Source organism: Choloepus didactylus, chromosome 5 (genome assembly GCF_015220235.1).
Source record: "Choloepus didactylus isolate mChoDid1 chromosome 5, mChoDid1.pri, whole genome shotgun sequence".
NCBI classification, from domain to species: domain Eukaryota; kingdom Metazoa; phylum Chordata; class Mammalia; order Pilosa; family Megalonychidae; genus Choloepus; species Choloepus didactylus.
Genome location: NC_051311.1, coordinates 7,088,768 through 7,104,586, shown reverse-complemented (window position 1 = coordinate 7,104,586; position 15,819 = coordinate 7,088,768). Strand labels below are relative to the sequence as shown.

Sequence of the window (15,819 nt, the reverse complement as noted above, 5' to 3'; positions counted from 1 at the left end):
CCAGTAATTTGTAATATTGATTGCATATCAAAATGATAGTACTTGGGATATATACCAGATTAAATAAGATACATTGTTAAAATTAATTAATATGTTTTTTAAATTTTTTTTTACCTTTTTAACATAGCTACTAGAAAATTTTAAATTATATTCATGGTTCGCATTATATGTCTATCGGACAGCACTTTTCTAGACAGAGTACAAACATAGCAGAACCCTAATTTGATTTTTTTTCATCCTCTCTATTTTTTCTGTTCTTCTCTATATGCAAATCCTGAAACTCTGCACCAACAGTGAATATAGGCACATTTTGGTATTCAACAGAGAAAGTCTAGAAACCTGAGTTCCCTTATCTTTTTCCCTCACGGTTTTCATTGGCTTATTGTGTGGATAAAGTGAGATAACGTATGTGGAATTGCTTCTTAGCCTTGACAGCGTATTAGATGCTGTCGGATAAATGAGAGCTTGTATTTGCTGGTTTGTTTCCAATATCCTTCACCAAACCAATTGATTCAGCAATGTTCAGAGTGTCTTTTAGTGTCAGGCACTGTGCTCCTGCTAGAGATGAAAAACAGACAAAAATGAAAAATGGACACAAGTCTGGCCCCGAGACAGAAACCAAAGGGCAGCGCAATCGGGTCTTCTCCATCTTTTCGATCTTCTTCCTTGGATTTCCCTCAGAGTGCGACAGAACCACGTCCCGTGCTATCCATCCCCTCGGCAGCAGCTCTTCCTTCTGGTTCCTCACGTACCCTCCATCCTCCACCCAGATGCTGGTCCTGAGAATCCTATGGATCCTCGCCTGCCTCTGGCTGATCTAACTCTTCCAGAACCAGCACACCCATTCGCCAATGACTTGCAAATGTTTCTGTGGCTCAAGGTTTATCCTGAGCACCACACCCACATTTTCACCCCGTCCTCATCTTTGATTTCAATGTTACAGGCCCTGGGAAGGCTCTCTGATGACCCCGCCCGTCCCCAGTGGTAATAGGGCTCCCTCCGTGCTCCACACACCAGGGACAGTGCTGTCCCTCGAGTCTGGGAGCCATGTCCTGACAGGCTACTGTGCTTAGCTATCCGCACTCAAACGTATTTGCTGAACAAGTAAGTGCTCGTCAAGTACATCAAGCTCAGTGTGTCCAAGCCGGAGTCCATGGCCCCTGATGCTGCTGTCTGCCTGTTTCCTTACTTGGGTTAATTAATGGCACTGCCATCTACCCAGAGATCAGGCGACATATCTGGGGTCATTCTTTATATTCCCCTTTGTGCCTCCTGTCTAGCAGCCACAAGGTTTCAGACCGACTTCCTCCTCTTCACTGCATCGCCTCAGACTTAGCCAAGTTCCTCTCATTCTGTATCCTGTTGATTCCCTCTTCTGTCTCCACTCTCTTCAGCTCTAGCTTCCATGCTCCTAAGTGACCTCAAACCTGACCTCGCGTGCTACAAAACCGCGATGATTTCCCATAGCTTTCAGTATAAAATCAGGCAATAAAAAATGTATCGAGTGCTTTTTATATGCCTGGAACAGCTAAGCACTTTCACATTTGCCATCTCAAATTCTTTTCACAACAAGTCTTTGAAGTAAATATTATTATCCTAATCTTACAGATGTGCAAAACTAGGCTTGGAGTATAGAATGGACTTGTGTGCACAGCTGGTTAAGATCAGAGGTTTCATTTGAAGCAGACTGCTGTGCTGTGCTTCACCTCCCCTGCTTCAACTCTTAGCCTGACTAGCAAAAGCCCTTTGTGATGTCACCCCAAGCCCCCCTCTCACTTCATTCCCTGCCCTTTCTCTGGGTGTGAGCCCAGGTTCCCATAACACCAAACTTGTCCCAGTCCTCCATGTTTGCCTGTGGTTCCCCCCTCCTTCCCTCTTTTCCAACTTGTTGAGCTTCTACGCATCCTTCAAGACCCTTGTGCAAAGCTCCACTTCTGTGGAGTCACTTCGGGTGTAGCATATCTTGTTGGAAGTATTTTTGCCATGTCATATGTATTTTTGATGTTTTTTGACTCTTTGAAGATTTAATACATGGTTTTCACCTATATTACATGCATTTTTTCCACATTGCTCTCCTCCCCTACTGTAATCACTCCAGGGACAGGGATTTGGTCTTCCTCATTTTTATACCCCTGTAGCCTAGCACAATGTCTGGCATGTACCAAGTGTGCCATATGTGTTTACTAAAATAATTAGTACATGAATGAATTGAGTTGAATGGATGTCAGAACCAAGGGTTGAATTTTATCAGTGTACATAATGTGCAGCAAATTGCAATCATTTAAAACCTTGAGTCAAGTCCCATAGGTAAGTTGACCCTGCACTATATACTTTTTTATTGGTGTTACTTTCAATGGGTATGAATATGGCTTGACTTGTACATAAATACAGCATCAAAACCTAGAATAAGAGAAATGGGCCATATAAAGAGTAAAGCAAAATTGCTCCTTTGGGCAGACCATTGTGTACTGGTGTCACATTTTTATAGGGAGGGGTGAAGAAGGTTGTAAATAAATTAGTATTTTCTGTGTATAAGTTGCTTGTTTATATGAAACAAATGTAATAGTTACATGACAATATGTCATTATTACACGATAATCTATGTGAATTTAATTTTTCCTTTTATCATTTTAGGATCCATTTTTCTCATATTTAGAATCAGAATATGTTACACTAAATCCTATTGAGGAGGAATTTCAGGGATTCTGTTCTTTAATCAAAATAATGTTCTTCTCTATTTCAGTTACTTGATAGTAGAGACAGATTAAAACTTGACCTGGATTATGAAAAAGCAGTAGTTCAAGACATGGTAAGGTGATTTACATTTTTTCCTAATGAACCTGAATCCAGGGAATTAATTTAATCATGCAATATTTTACAAACTTCGTGTGCAACTGTTTAGTGGGAACTATTCATTTCACCTTTATAAGTGATCTAAGTGCAGGCAGGTAAAACAATTTGAGTCATGAATATATCATGGGAAATGATATAATTTAAAACAGTATAAAAGTTTTTGCATTTTATCATAGAGGTTTTTACAAAAACAAATATGAACACCCAATATTTTGAAGGCTTTTCTATTTTTAGTTACAAATTGCCATAAATGACAACAATAACAAAAAACAGCCCGGCTAGATATTTTGGCATTCTGTGTTAGTCTCATAAGAAAACACTGCCTTTTTATGCTCTTTTTAAGAGAACTTTCCAGACGGCTGGCCTTTTATTTTATCAGTTGACTACCCACCCCCATCCTGCCCTGCTGATGGTGGATTTTGGCTTTCAACTGATCAACACTAGTATGTCTTTGTTACAGTAAACTGACTGTGTTTATTATAATAAAAAATAAAACACAGCTTGACTTGCGTTCTAAATGTGCTGGAAAAGAATATGATACTGTTTAGAAAAGAAAAGGTTGTTTGCAGGAAACCAACACCACTTCAGATATTGAAACGTTCGCTTTCTTACAGCCTGTCACACTTGGTGCCAAGGCATCACTGGTTCCTTAACTCGGTTTTGTTGCTCTCAGCACCGTGCGTTTTGGGTTCCCTGTCATAGAAGTTAATGCAAAACAATGCTCCTGGATTACAATACAGCCTTCTATGAAACCAACTTGGGGATGCAGGAGACGAAGTGAGTTATGGTTGGCAACCCGCAGAAGCTGCGTGTCTACAAATATGTTATTCTGAACCCTTTACTTTTAAGTACCTGGCGTATAAAAATCGTCTCCATCATCTGAGCACACTCGGCCCGTTCCTTCTAATCCTGTCCCCCACGCCTTCTGCCATCCCCTCAAAGTCCACAGTTTGCCCCGGAAAACAAACAACTCAATGTGCACATTGTCATTAAAATGGAAAGCATCTTTATAGAGCAGGAAGCAAATGCCATTGTGTTAGTCTCTCAGCAGTGGTAGAGGAGAAATTAAACTACTTAATCAGTGAATTTGTGCCTCTACTGTAAGCAGACCCCATACTCTTTGAATCTCTTGGCTCCTTTATTTTAACTCTAAGTGTTTAACGGGTGCTATTGTATTGCCCACGGGGGAACCAATCACGTTTTATTTTGTTGTTTAGAAGTTTCTTGAGCCCCAAGCTTGTTGCCAAGCAGCCACATCCTGCCTCACAAACCCCGTGACAACACAAGAGCCTTCAGCGTGCTTGGAGCTGTTTGGGGGCTCGCGTTTTCAGTGCAGGGAGGGGCCCGAGCTTTCCCTGGCATGCGTGCCTTCGTCCAGAAAGGTCACTGCTTCTGGAACCACTCCCCAGCTCCCGCAAGCACTCTGTTATCCTGCTGAGGGAAGCTGAGCTCCTTGCCTTCCTTTCTTGCCATAGTGCTTTTTCGGGGGGTGAGCATCTGTGATTGCCCTGAGATGTGGGGTTGGGGGAGAGGGTGGAGTTGACCAGTCATTCTGTAATATTAAAAAGCTTTCTGGCCGAAGGGTTTTTGTTCCATGTTTGTCCAAGACTGTGTCCCAATACACTTTCTATTTGAACTATGAAAAGTGTAGTTCAAAAAGTCAAAGAGCTGGTAGCAAAAAGCCACGATCCACAAATATCTGTAGGCAGCAAAACATGGAGCGGTCCCTTGGATTGGCCTTGGAAACACAGTAAATAATTGTATATCTTCTTGGATTCCTAGACTGAGTGGCTTTCCTTTATCGTGAAGCTAACACAACAGAGGGTCCTTTTCAGAAAAGCACCACCTTTGAACCCTCGGCCTTAGCTATTCTCCGCCTGCTGGTCCCAGGGCACCTGGATTCTCGGAACAGTCCGGAGTTGAGATGGGAAGGAGGCAGCTGGGCTCCAGCCCCTGGTCCAGTGCTGCAGATGTTTCACTCCTGGAGCTCATTCCTGAGGCCCAAGTCCCTGCTTCCAGCCCACCCAGCCCGAGTGCCTGGACATTGGCGTTGTCTGGCCACTGATCATTTTGGTGACCCAGATATTTAGTGCAGTAAGATATGTCATTGAAGTTACGTGACTGGGGCTGGCACATTGGATTGAATCGTGGTGGTCTCACCCCTCGGTATCAGCAGTTGCTCTTCTGAGGCTGAAGCTCTACAGGCGGATTCTACCACTCGCCAGGGGTGGCTGCCATCGGCCGAGAACCATCCAGAAATCTGGGTGTGGGGTCCCAGGGCCCGGCTCCCCCTCCTAATGGGGAAGGAGGCCCCACAGCACAATGCAGCCTGCATGACCAGGACAGAAGTTAAAGGTCAAGAGACCTCCTCAAGGAGACACAAATGTGCAGATGGCATCATAAACAAAGCATTGAAACGCTCCTCTCCAGACCCCTGTGTCCTGAGACCCTGCTGAAACTCTGTTCTCATACCCTTGGAATGTCTTTGTCCTAAACCCTTGTAAGCTGCCCCTTGCACCCCCTCCTTTGTGGAGCACTAATTCCATTTCCAAAATGGCTGCTATCAGGAAGAATCCTCTCTTGTTCCTAAGTCCTAAAACTCCCACGTCTCACTCTGTGCCTGGCGTGTTCTTTGGTCTTGGGGCTGTGCCAACCCGAGTTCTTCAAGAGCTGGGTTGGTAAACTGGGGATGTTTTTGGTGATCTGTGCAAAACCACCTTTCTGTTGACATTCTGGGAGCTGTGCCTCTTATTCAAGATGCACTTGTCATCGGTGGAGGTGAGGAAGCCCCGTCTACTGAAAATCTGCCCCCTGTCTCGCTGTGAGTGAGTTCCTGCCCACAAGCCAGGGGCTGGGGTGTCCTGTGGCCCACACGGCCTCCACAGTCTACACCTGGTGAGGGGATGAGCTCCTTGAACTGGCACAGGCCACCCTCATGGGAGCAAAGCCTGTGGTCTCTGGTGGCAGCCCACCCTCCCTGAAAGCAGCAGATAGATTCAAAGGCATAATCGGAAGGGTTAGGACAAGATGTCCCAGAGTTCTGCTTCTTCCCTGTTGCTGCCTCTTCCTGAAGCATCCTTGCATATCATCTAGGCTTCAGCTGAGAGCTCAGGCACGGCCCCCGCTTCCCTGCCCTGCAGAGGGGCCCACCCTCGTGCTCACGAAATGTATGTACTCCACTTGGGGGGCTCATCTCCTGGTGAGAGCTTGCTGGATGCCACATCTACTTTCACCCCTGTGGGCTCCAGCTGCACCCCCAGGACCTTTTATACTATCACGATTTGTTATGATTAAGTGAATGAATGAACCACAAGAGTGACTAGTTCAGCATGGCTTAGCCCACACTGTGGCACGTACGAGGTGACATTGCTAATCCACAAATGTGACAGAGCTACAGAGCCTACGGAAAGGACTGCAGCCTGGCTTTCAGTATGAATTGCTAGGTCCCATTCCAGTGGTTCTCAAACTTTGGACTCAGGATCCCTTTACCCTCTTAAAAGTAATTGAAAACTTCAAGGAGATTTGGTTTAGAAGGGTTTGATCCATTGATATTTACTCTATTTGAATTTAAAACTGGGAAATTACAAAAATATGTATTAATTCATATAAAAATACCAATAATAAACCCATTACATGCTAACATGAATAATACATTATTTATAAAAAATATTTTACAAAATAACTTGGTGAAAAGTGTGGTATTGTTTTACAGTTTTGAAAATTTCTTTACTCTCTGCTGGTTCTACTGTCTTTCCTATAGCTGGACTCTCACATCTGCTTTTGCTTTCATCTGGCATGATAAATATCGCATAACTTCTGAAAAACCTCACTGGGTATCACGAATCAATGAAAGTGAAAAAGACAACTAATATCTTAGTATTATAATGAAAATAGTTTTGACCTGGCATAACACCTAAAAGGGTTTGGGGCCCCTGACTTTGAGATCTGCGGTTGTATTTCATAAGGAACCCCCAGCCAGGAGCAGGGTGTGGCGAAGGGGACGTCTTTGTCTTATGTTCTGATCATCTTCCTTTGTCATTGATCGGCTCTTCTCTTTTTCTTGACACATCACCATCAGAACGTTACACTAGTTTGTCTCCATGAATATAAGCCGATGTTTATGACCAGTAATGCTGGGTTCAGGCAGAAGCTCCCACATTCCCACCGGAGGAAACTGTCATTTGCCTCTCACCATGTGGCATTAAGCCAATGCTTCCTGTGGGCAATCAATCTCCAGAGTCTTGGGTTATGCAAGGGGCACCAGGACCTGTGATGTGCGAGGAAAGTTTTGTAGTAAAAATTCACTAGCAGAGAAGTAACCAAGAGGACACCCCCTTCATCTCTTGTGTCCCCACTGCAGGGCGAGCAGGGCTGGGCCAGTGGGAAGAACCAGGGAAAGGTCTGCAGGAGAGGGTCCCCCTCCATACCACTTACAGGGAACTGGGAGAGGGGACTGGAGCCCTGTGAACTGTTAAAATGGGAGCTTCCTGTCCAGGGGAGCACCCTTCTGAAAAGGGGAGCACCCACAGTTTAGCAAGGGCAGGGGCACACCAGGGTCTCCCATCTCAGCAGAGGTCTGCAGGTCTTCCAGAATCCCAGTTCAGTCCTGCTGCGCCATCTCGCTGACCGACAGAAGGAAGGAGGATGCAGAGCTGCCAGGCCACAGGATTAGCTGCTCCCACTGGAAATGCACGAGGCTCTCTTCCCTCCCCAGAGAAAGAGGTAGATTCTCCACACCTGTGCTTGGCGGTGAACACAATGGCATAGCTGATAGGGTGGCCAGCTCAGGCTGCTTTGCCCAGGGCTGTCCCTGTGTTCACACTGCAAGTCCTGCTTCCCGGGAAACTGGGAGGCTGGTCACTCTCATAGCTGGAGTCTTGGAAGCCGGTTAGTGCAGAGATGTAATTCCATGTATCAACTCCAAAGTAGCGAAAGGATTCTGAGGCAGAATTCAAGTTCTGTGGGAAGAAGGCCCCAACTTTTTAATATTAAGCACACAAAATTGATTACTGAGGGAAATTATTTAGTGGGCTAGATGTTCAGACCAATGCCTACCCAAAAATTCTTGATAAAATATTAAAATATCCTTATAAAAGCAATGAAGAAAAATAACTGAAAATGTTAGCTAAAATATTATAAACTTTTTTATAAAAGTGCCAAAGAATTGATGAGAAGGAGGGATTACCAGGTCAAAATTCAAACATCAAAGGAGCATGCCCAGAGTTAAGCTTGAATTCCAAGCCAACTTTGTCCTAAAGACATTTACCAATCAGAACTAAATAAAAGTCACCATCCAGAGCATGCTTGGTGAGAATCAATAGAGATTCCCCATGTTTGACTGGAGAACCAAGGCCATTTCTGCAAGATGAATATTAACCCAAAGTAAACCTGCAGCTTCTCCAAACTCCCAGAAGACTAGAGGAGAGTTTCCTTGATACCGAACAGAGCTGGGGGGTGGAGGTGGGGTGGAGATTTCTTCCTGAGGAGTTTTAACCATAGGCAGGCCTTCCAGGGGATTTGCAACTCAAATTTGTATTCAAGAACCTTGAAAAGCTCAATTTAGTATTAAGTTGTACTGAATTGGGAGCACCCCTGGTAGAAGCAAATAGAAAACTCTCTGGAAGAAAGTACCTGAATCCTAAACCACAGAGAATTACCCAGATTCCCCATACAATTACAAGAGCAATGAAAACCACACAGCCAAAGATCAGGAAGCACACAAGGAAACAAGAAACCATGTGTGAGAACAGCACAGAATAGACATAATACACAGACTTCAGAAATTTGAATTATCAGGTGATATTTAATGTTTGTGCTTAGTTTGTCTCCAAGATGATGTAACCAAGAAGTTGAGAATTAACATGCCTATGATTACTAAGTCATTATTTAGATATTTTTTCTTACTGTCTAGTATATTGTAGAAGAGCCAAAAGGAAATAACTGAAATTACTGAAACCCACTGATTTGCAAATTTTAAAAACCTCAGCACTGGCCCTTCCTTGTACACTTATAGACTTAAAATCACAAAGGCAACCCCCTAATGTTAACAAAAGAACTTGAGTCAGCACAGAACCAACCACTGACTTGTTATTGTAATGGTTATTCTATCTTAGCTCAATCCTAGCTCCACTCCTTTACATTTGTAAATTGTAGTTGCTTATACTTGTTATTGTAGTAGTAACAATTTGATCCTCCCCTTGTTTGAATCCATGAAAAACTAAACTCCTTAGACGTGGGGAGACAGATTTTTAGACCAGTAGGTCATCTAATCTCCTGCTTTGTATTTAGCAATAAACTCTTTCTCTCTCTGAAGCGGCTGTGTCTCAGGAATTAGTCATTTGAGGGCATCGGGCAGAGAACCCATCACTTTTGTTTGGTGTCTGTGAGAACCCTAATGAAGGAACTGTCAACATGTACCCGGTTGGATTTCAGATTTGCTTTGGGAGTGTCACTGCAATATGCCTCCCGTTTTTCCCTGTTTTGATGGGGAGGGTCTCTAATGGTATCCTGTGCCCCTCTATGGTATGTGGGCTGTAGGGGCAGGTAACTTGTCTCTTGAGTTCCTAGCTCTTCAGATCAAGAGAGACCATTCTTGGGGAGTCCTGTTTGCATCCGGACATCATTTAGAGGAAGAGATCCTGGACTTCAAGCTGATGTTATAATAGGATGAGATTTTTGGAGGCCTTTAGAGAGGATAGGTATGTTTTCTACATAGGAGGTGTGCTAGTTTGAAGCTGTTCTGTAGCCCAGAAAAGGCCATGCTGTTCTAATCCATTCCTGTGGGTGTAGACCTGTTGTAGGTAGGACCTTTTGATTAGGTTATTTCAATTGAGATGTGACCCAGCCCATTCAAAGTGGGTCTTAATCCCCTTGGTAGAGTCCTTTATAAGAGGATAAAACATATACAGAAGCTAAGAGATGAAGTTAAGAGAAGCTCCTAGAGTAAAGCCCTGGAAAAGCTAAGAGAGGACCCACAGAAGCTCAGAGAGGAGGCCACAGGAGCCAGAAACTGAAAGCAGTAAAACCCAGAAGCAAAGGACCAGCAGATACTGGCCATGTACCTTCCCATGTGACGGACGTGTTTCGGATGCCAGCAGTCTATCTTCAGAGTCTTATGCATTTAGTTGGACATTTTCATGGCCTGAGAACTGGAAATTGTAAGTTGATAAATCCCCATTGTAAAAGCGAACCCATTTCTAATACATTGCATTCTGGCAGCTTTAGCAAACTGAAAGAGGAGGGATATAAAATATTGGCTCCAGAGGGCAAATAGATGCAGAAAAACCATTTGAGAAAGTACAATAATCCATTCATGATAACAACTCTGAGCAAACTGGAAATAGAAGGGAACTTATCCGGTTGATAACAGGCATCTACCAAAACAGCTACAACTATTGTCGTACTTCATGGTGAAAGACTGGATGTTTTAAGACTAAGGTCAGAAGTGAAACTAGGGGGTCTACTTTTACCTCTTCTATCTAACATTGTACTCCAGGTCCTCACCAGGGCAATAATCACAAGAACAAAATGCGTTCCATCCACATTGGAAAGGAAAAAGTAAAACTGTTTTCATTCCCAGGTGGCATGAACGTCTACATAGAAAACCTAAAAGAATTTATAAAAAAAGCTACTAGAATTAATAACTGAATTTAGCAGGATTATACAATAAAGTTCAAGATATAAAAATCATGTATTTCTATTACTAACAATGAACAATCAAAACTGAAACTTTAAAAAAGCACCATTTGCAATCAGCATCTAAAAATATGAAATGCTTAGGGATGAACTTGACAAAATATGTGCGAGATCTGTGCAGTGAATGATGCAAAACATTGCTGAGAGAAATTAGAGACTAAGTAGATGGAAAGAAATATTTGTTCATGATTCACAAGGTACAAGATACCTATTGTTAAGTTGTCAGTTCTCCCCAAATTGATTTATAGATTCAACACAATCCCAATAAAAAATACCAGCGGGCTTTTTTGTTGACATCAATAAGCACATTTTACAGTTTGTATGGAAATGGACAGGATCTCGAATAGCCAAAACAATTTTGAAACAGAACAAAGTTGGAGGGCTCATGCAACCTGATTGCAAGACTTACTATAAAGTCACAGTAATCAAGATAAAGTGATATTTGCATAAGGAATATACAGATATGTTGATCAAATTGAATAGAAAGCGCAGATATAGAACCAGACATACATGGTGAAATGATTCTGACAAATGTGCCAAGGCAATTCCATCAGAAAAAGATAATCTTTTCAACAAATGGTGCTGGAAAAATTGGATAATAAGCAAAAGTTTAACCTCAACCTTTACCTCACACCTTATACAAAAATTAACTCAAAATGGATTGTAAACTTAAATTTTATCTGTCATAGCTAAAATTATAAAACTTCTAGAATAAAGTATAATAGATCTTAGTGACCTCAGGTCTGCAAAGATTTCTTCAATAGGATGTATTGCACCTCATAGAATTTTAAAACTTTTACTTTTCAAAATGCTAAAGAAAAAAAAAAGGGAAAGAAAAGGCAAGCCACAGAATGCAAAAAAATTTGAAAAAAATATATCTAAAAAAGATTTGTATCCAGAACTTACAAAGGACTCTTACAATTCAATAAGGAGAAGGCAAACAACGTGATTTTTAACATGGGTGAAATATTTGAACAAATAGTTCACCAAAGAAGATATCTAAATATGAAACATTAACATGAAAAAATATTGAATGTGGTTGGTCATTAGGAAAACACAAATTAATACTTCTACTGTATACCCACTAGAATGGCTGAAATTTAAAAGGCTGACCATAATAAAGTGTTGTCAAGGATGTGGAGCAATTAGAACTCTCCTTCACTGCTGGTGGGAAGGTAAAATATACAGCCACTTTGGAAAATATTTTGACAGTTAGATTTTTTAATGTATACTACCGTGTGACCTGCCCATTTCACTACTAGGCATTTTTCCAAGATAAAAGCAAATTTTCACACGAAGACTTGTACAAAATGTTCACAGCAGCTTTATTTGTAATAGCCCCAAACTAGAAATGACTCCAATGTCCATTTACAAAAGAATGGATAAGCAAAGTGTGGTATGTCTATCCAGTGGAACACTACTCAACAGTAAAAAGAAATGGAGTATTCTGACATACAGAAATAAGGATAAATCTCAAAATAATTATACTGAATGAAAGAAGATAGAAACAAAGGTACGTTTGTACAGTTCAGTTTATTTAAAATTCTAGAAAATGCAAATGATTAAGTAGTGATGGAAAACAGATCAGTGGCCACCTGATGATGGGAAAGGTGATGGGAGAAGTGGCTTACAAAGGGTCATGAGAGAACTTTGGGGAGTGATAGGTTTGTTCATTACCTCGATCAGAGTGATGGTTTCACCAGTGTGTGTATACATGTCAAAACTCAACAGATTGTATACTGTAAGAATATATAGTTCATTGTCCATTATTTATACTTCAATGAAGTTGTAAAAAGTACTGAAAAACAGTAAAGTTAAAGTACTTCCAGATTCATTGAATTATCTGGCAAAAGAGTAAAGCTATTAAGTTTACATTTTAATAAGTTAAAAATGCAGGCTGCAATTTATAGAATAACTACTGAAAGAAAAATAACCAGTGATATAACTTCCAAGCTACAATCTGGAGAAAAATAATTGAGTAATAAAAATTCTCAATCATTCTTAAAGAAGTTAATAAAGAGGAGAAAAAGAAACATAAGGCAGCAGGATAAATAGGATGTAAAAAATAAAATGGTAAATTTGACTCCAAATATACTGGTAGTTACATTTCTTGTAACTGGAACAATGCTCAGGCTAAGAGGCAGTGATTATAGGACAGGATGGGAGAAACAAAATCTAATTATATGCAAGTATCAGCTAAAAGAAAGTTGAGTAGCTATATTAATATCAGACAAAATAGTCTCTAAACAAGACATATTTTGAGAGATAAAGAGCATCAATTCTTGATGATAATAGGTTCAATTCACCAGAAATATAGAAATATTCTAATTTTTATGCACCTAATATAATGGCTTCAAGATATATAAAAAAATAGAAAGAATTTTAAAGAGAAATAGAAATGCACAATGAACAGGAAATTAAAATTTTTTTTCTCAGTAATTGATAGAATAGTAAAGAACATTGATAAAATTTCAACAACACAATTAAAGAGCTGATTTCATGGATATATGTAGAATTATACAACCAACCACTGCAGGACACACACTATTTTTAAACATCTACCAAACATATACAAAAATTGAAAATATAGCAAATTTCAACATATTTCAAAATATTGAAATGATACAAAGCAGATTCTCTGACTACAATGCAGTTAAGCTAAATATAAATGAAAAGATAACTAGAAAATCCTCAAATGTTTAAAGGAAATACTCACCTATATGATCCACGAGGTCAGGGAAAAAATTCTAATGCAAATTTAAAAATATTTTGAATTTCAGGATAATGAAAAGTTGACATATTCAAACTTGAGATGAAGCTAAAGTTGTATTTGAAAGAAAATTTCTAGCCTTAAATGTATATGTTAGAAAAGAAGAAAAGCTGAAAATTAGTGATCTAAGATTACATTTTAGGAAAATTAAAAAAAAAACCTACAAAAATAAACAAAGAGAAAGAAGAGGGAACTGAAAATAAGAGGAAAAATGAATGCATTAGAAAAAATATACAATAGAAATATTTAATAAAATCAGAATTTGGTTTACAAAAAACAAAAACAAAAACAAAAAACAGCTAATAAAACTGACAAATAATCAAGGAAGAAAGAGAATGCACCAAACACAATTATCAGAAATCACAAATGGTATCCCTGTAGATGATGTAGATATTAAAAGAACAATTAAAGAATATCATGAATAACATTTTATCACCAGATTTGAGTATTTTGATAGGACACATTACTCATACTGACTTGTGAAGTCAAATCAGTCAAAAATCTTCCCATAAAGAAAACTCTGTGCCCAGATGACTTCATCAGTGATACTGCTGTTGAGAAAAAAAATTTTCAATTATGCACATATTTTTTCAAAAAATAGGAAAAGGGGGAGCATTATGAGCTCATTTTAAGAGACTAGTGTAAACTTGTTACGGTTTTCAAGGACAGTATCAAGGACAGCATATGAAAAGAATATTGTAGGCCTATTTTCCTCTTGAACAAGGAGACAAAAATCTTTAAAAATATATTAGCAAATCAAATCCACCTATATATAAACAGATATTAAATTATGAACAAGTTGAAATTATTCCAGGAATTCAAAGTTGACCTTTCAAAGATGTACCATCTCCACTTGAAATTGTGTTGGAGGTATTCACCAGCATAGAAAGATAAGAAAAGGGCATGAAATATGTAAACTGCAAATACAGTTTGTCACTCTTACAAATTTATTTTATGATACATTTCAGAGTAAACTACAGCCATTAGTATTTCCAATAAACACTTCAGCAATGCGTATCATTAGCTAGAGTTCAATATTTGTCTACAATTCACCTTTCTCTTTTGAGATAAATTTATGTACAATGAAATGCACAAATTTTAATGTACCATTTTGACAAATGCATGTATATGTATGATCAGCATATAATTCATTACTGTCTCCCATTACCATTCTCTCACGACCGTTTCCCAGGCATTCACTCCCCCCTCCCCCCACAAAGGTAGCCCCATTCTTATTTTTTCATCATAGATTACTTTTGTCTGTTCTGGAACTTAATTTAAACAAAACTGTATAGTATATATTCTTGTGTAAGACTTCTTGCACTCTTCATAGTGTTTTTCAGATTTATCCATATTGTCACATTTATAATAGTTTGTTTCTTTTAATTGTTGAGTAGAATTCCATTTTGTGAATACCAGAGTTTGTTTATCCATCCCCTTATTGATGGATACCTGGGATGTCTCCAGGTTTTGATTCTGATGATAAAGTTGCGATGAATAATCTTACAAAAATATTTTTGCCGTATGTTTTCATGTCTCTTGAGTAAATACCTAGGGGTAAAATCACTAGACCATAGTGTAAGTGTGTGTTTAGTTTTATAAGAAACTGTCAGACCTTTTTCCAAACTGGTGGTACCTTTGGGACTTTACCATACCAATCGGTTGCTCCCCATCCTTGTTGACATTTAACATTGCCAGTCTTTTTAATTTTAGCCATTCTAGTGGGTAGGTAGTGATATCTCATTGTGATTTGAATTTGCATTTCCGTGACAATGAATGACGTTGAACACTTTTCCAGGTACTTATTGGCAATTCACATAACTTTTTTGTGTGTGTGAAGTGCTTGCATCAATATTTTCCCATTTTCCCCATTTTAATGCTTGTGTTGTTGAGACTTGCAATTGTGACAGAGATAGAGAAGCACCATTCCTTCCCCGTCCTGGACATATATGACAAATAAGCCTAGGAAGATTCTGAAAGGTGGTAAGGAAGAGATGCATGATCTGGGATCCTCAGAACTTAACTAATGGCAGTGAGTCCCCGGGGTTTTCTCATTGCCTCTCATATGTCACAGACAGGACATTCCAGAAGACCCCAACCTAAACCACTGTGCCAGTTTGAATGTATTGTGTCCCCCAAATGCCATTATCTTTGTGGTCTTGTGGGACAGACGTTCTGGTGCTGGTTAGACTTGCTTGCAATGTGCCCCACCCAGCTGTGGGTGGTGACTTTGGTGGGATACTCCCGTGGAGGTGTGACCCCACCCATTCAGGGTGGGCCTTGATCAGTGGAGCCATATAAAACATGCTGACTCAAAGAGACTGAACGGAGTGCAGCTGTGAGTGACGTTTTGAAGAGGAGCAAGCTTGCTAGAGAGGAACGTCCTGGGAGAAAGCCATTTTGAAACCAGAACTTAGGAGCAGACGCCAGCCACGTGCCTTCCCAGCTAACAGAGGTTTTCTGGACGCCATTGGCCATCCTCCAGTGAAGGTACCCGATTC

General features: G+C 40.1%; 1 protein-coding gene across 1 annotated transcript in view; it reads left to right on the top strand.

Moving 5' to 3' along the window:
- C5H10orf67 (chromosome 5 C10orf67 homolog) overlaps positions 1–15,819 on the top strand; it is a 68,976-nt gene that overhangs the window by 38,815 nt on the left and 14,342 nt on the right. Inside the window, exon 7 of the mRNA XM_037837691.1 lies at positions 2,744–2,809. Coding sequence (XP_037693619.1) covers positions 2,744–2,809 — 66 coding nt within the window. The remainder of the gene's footprint in view (positions 1–2,743; positions 2,810–15,819) is intronic.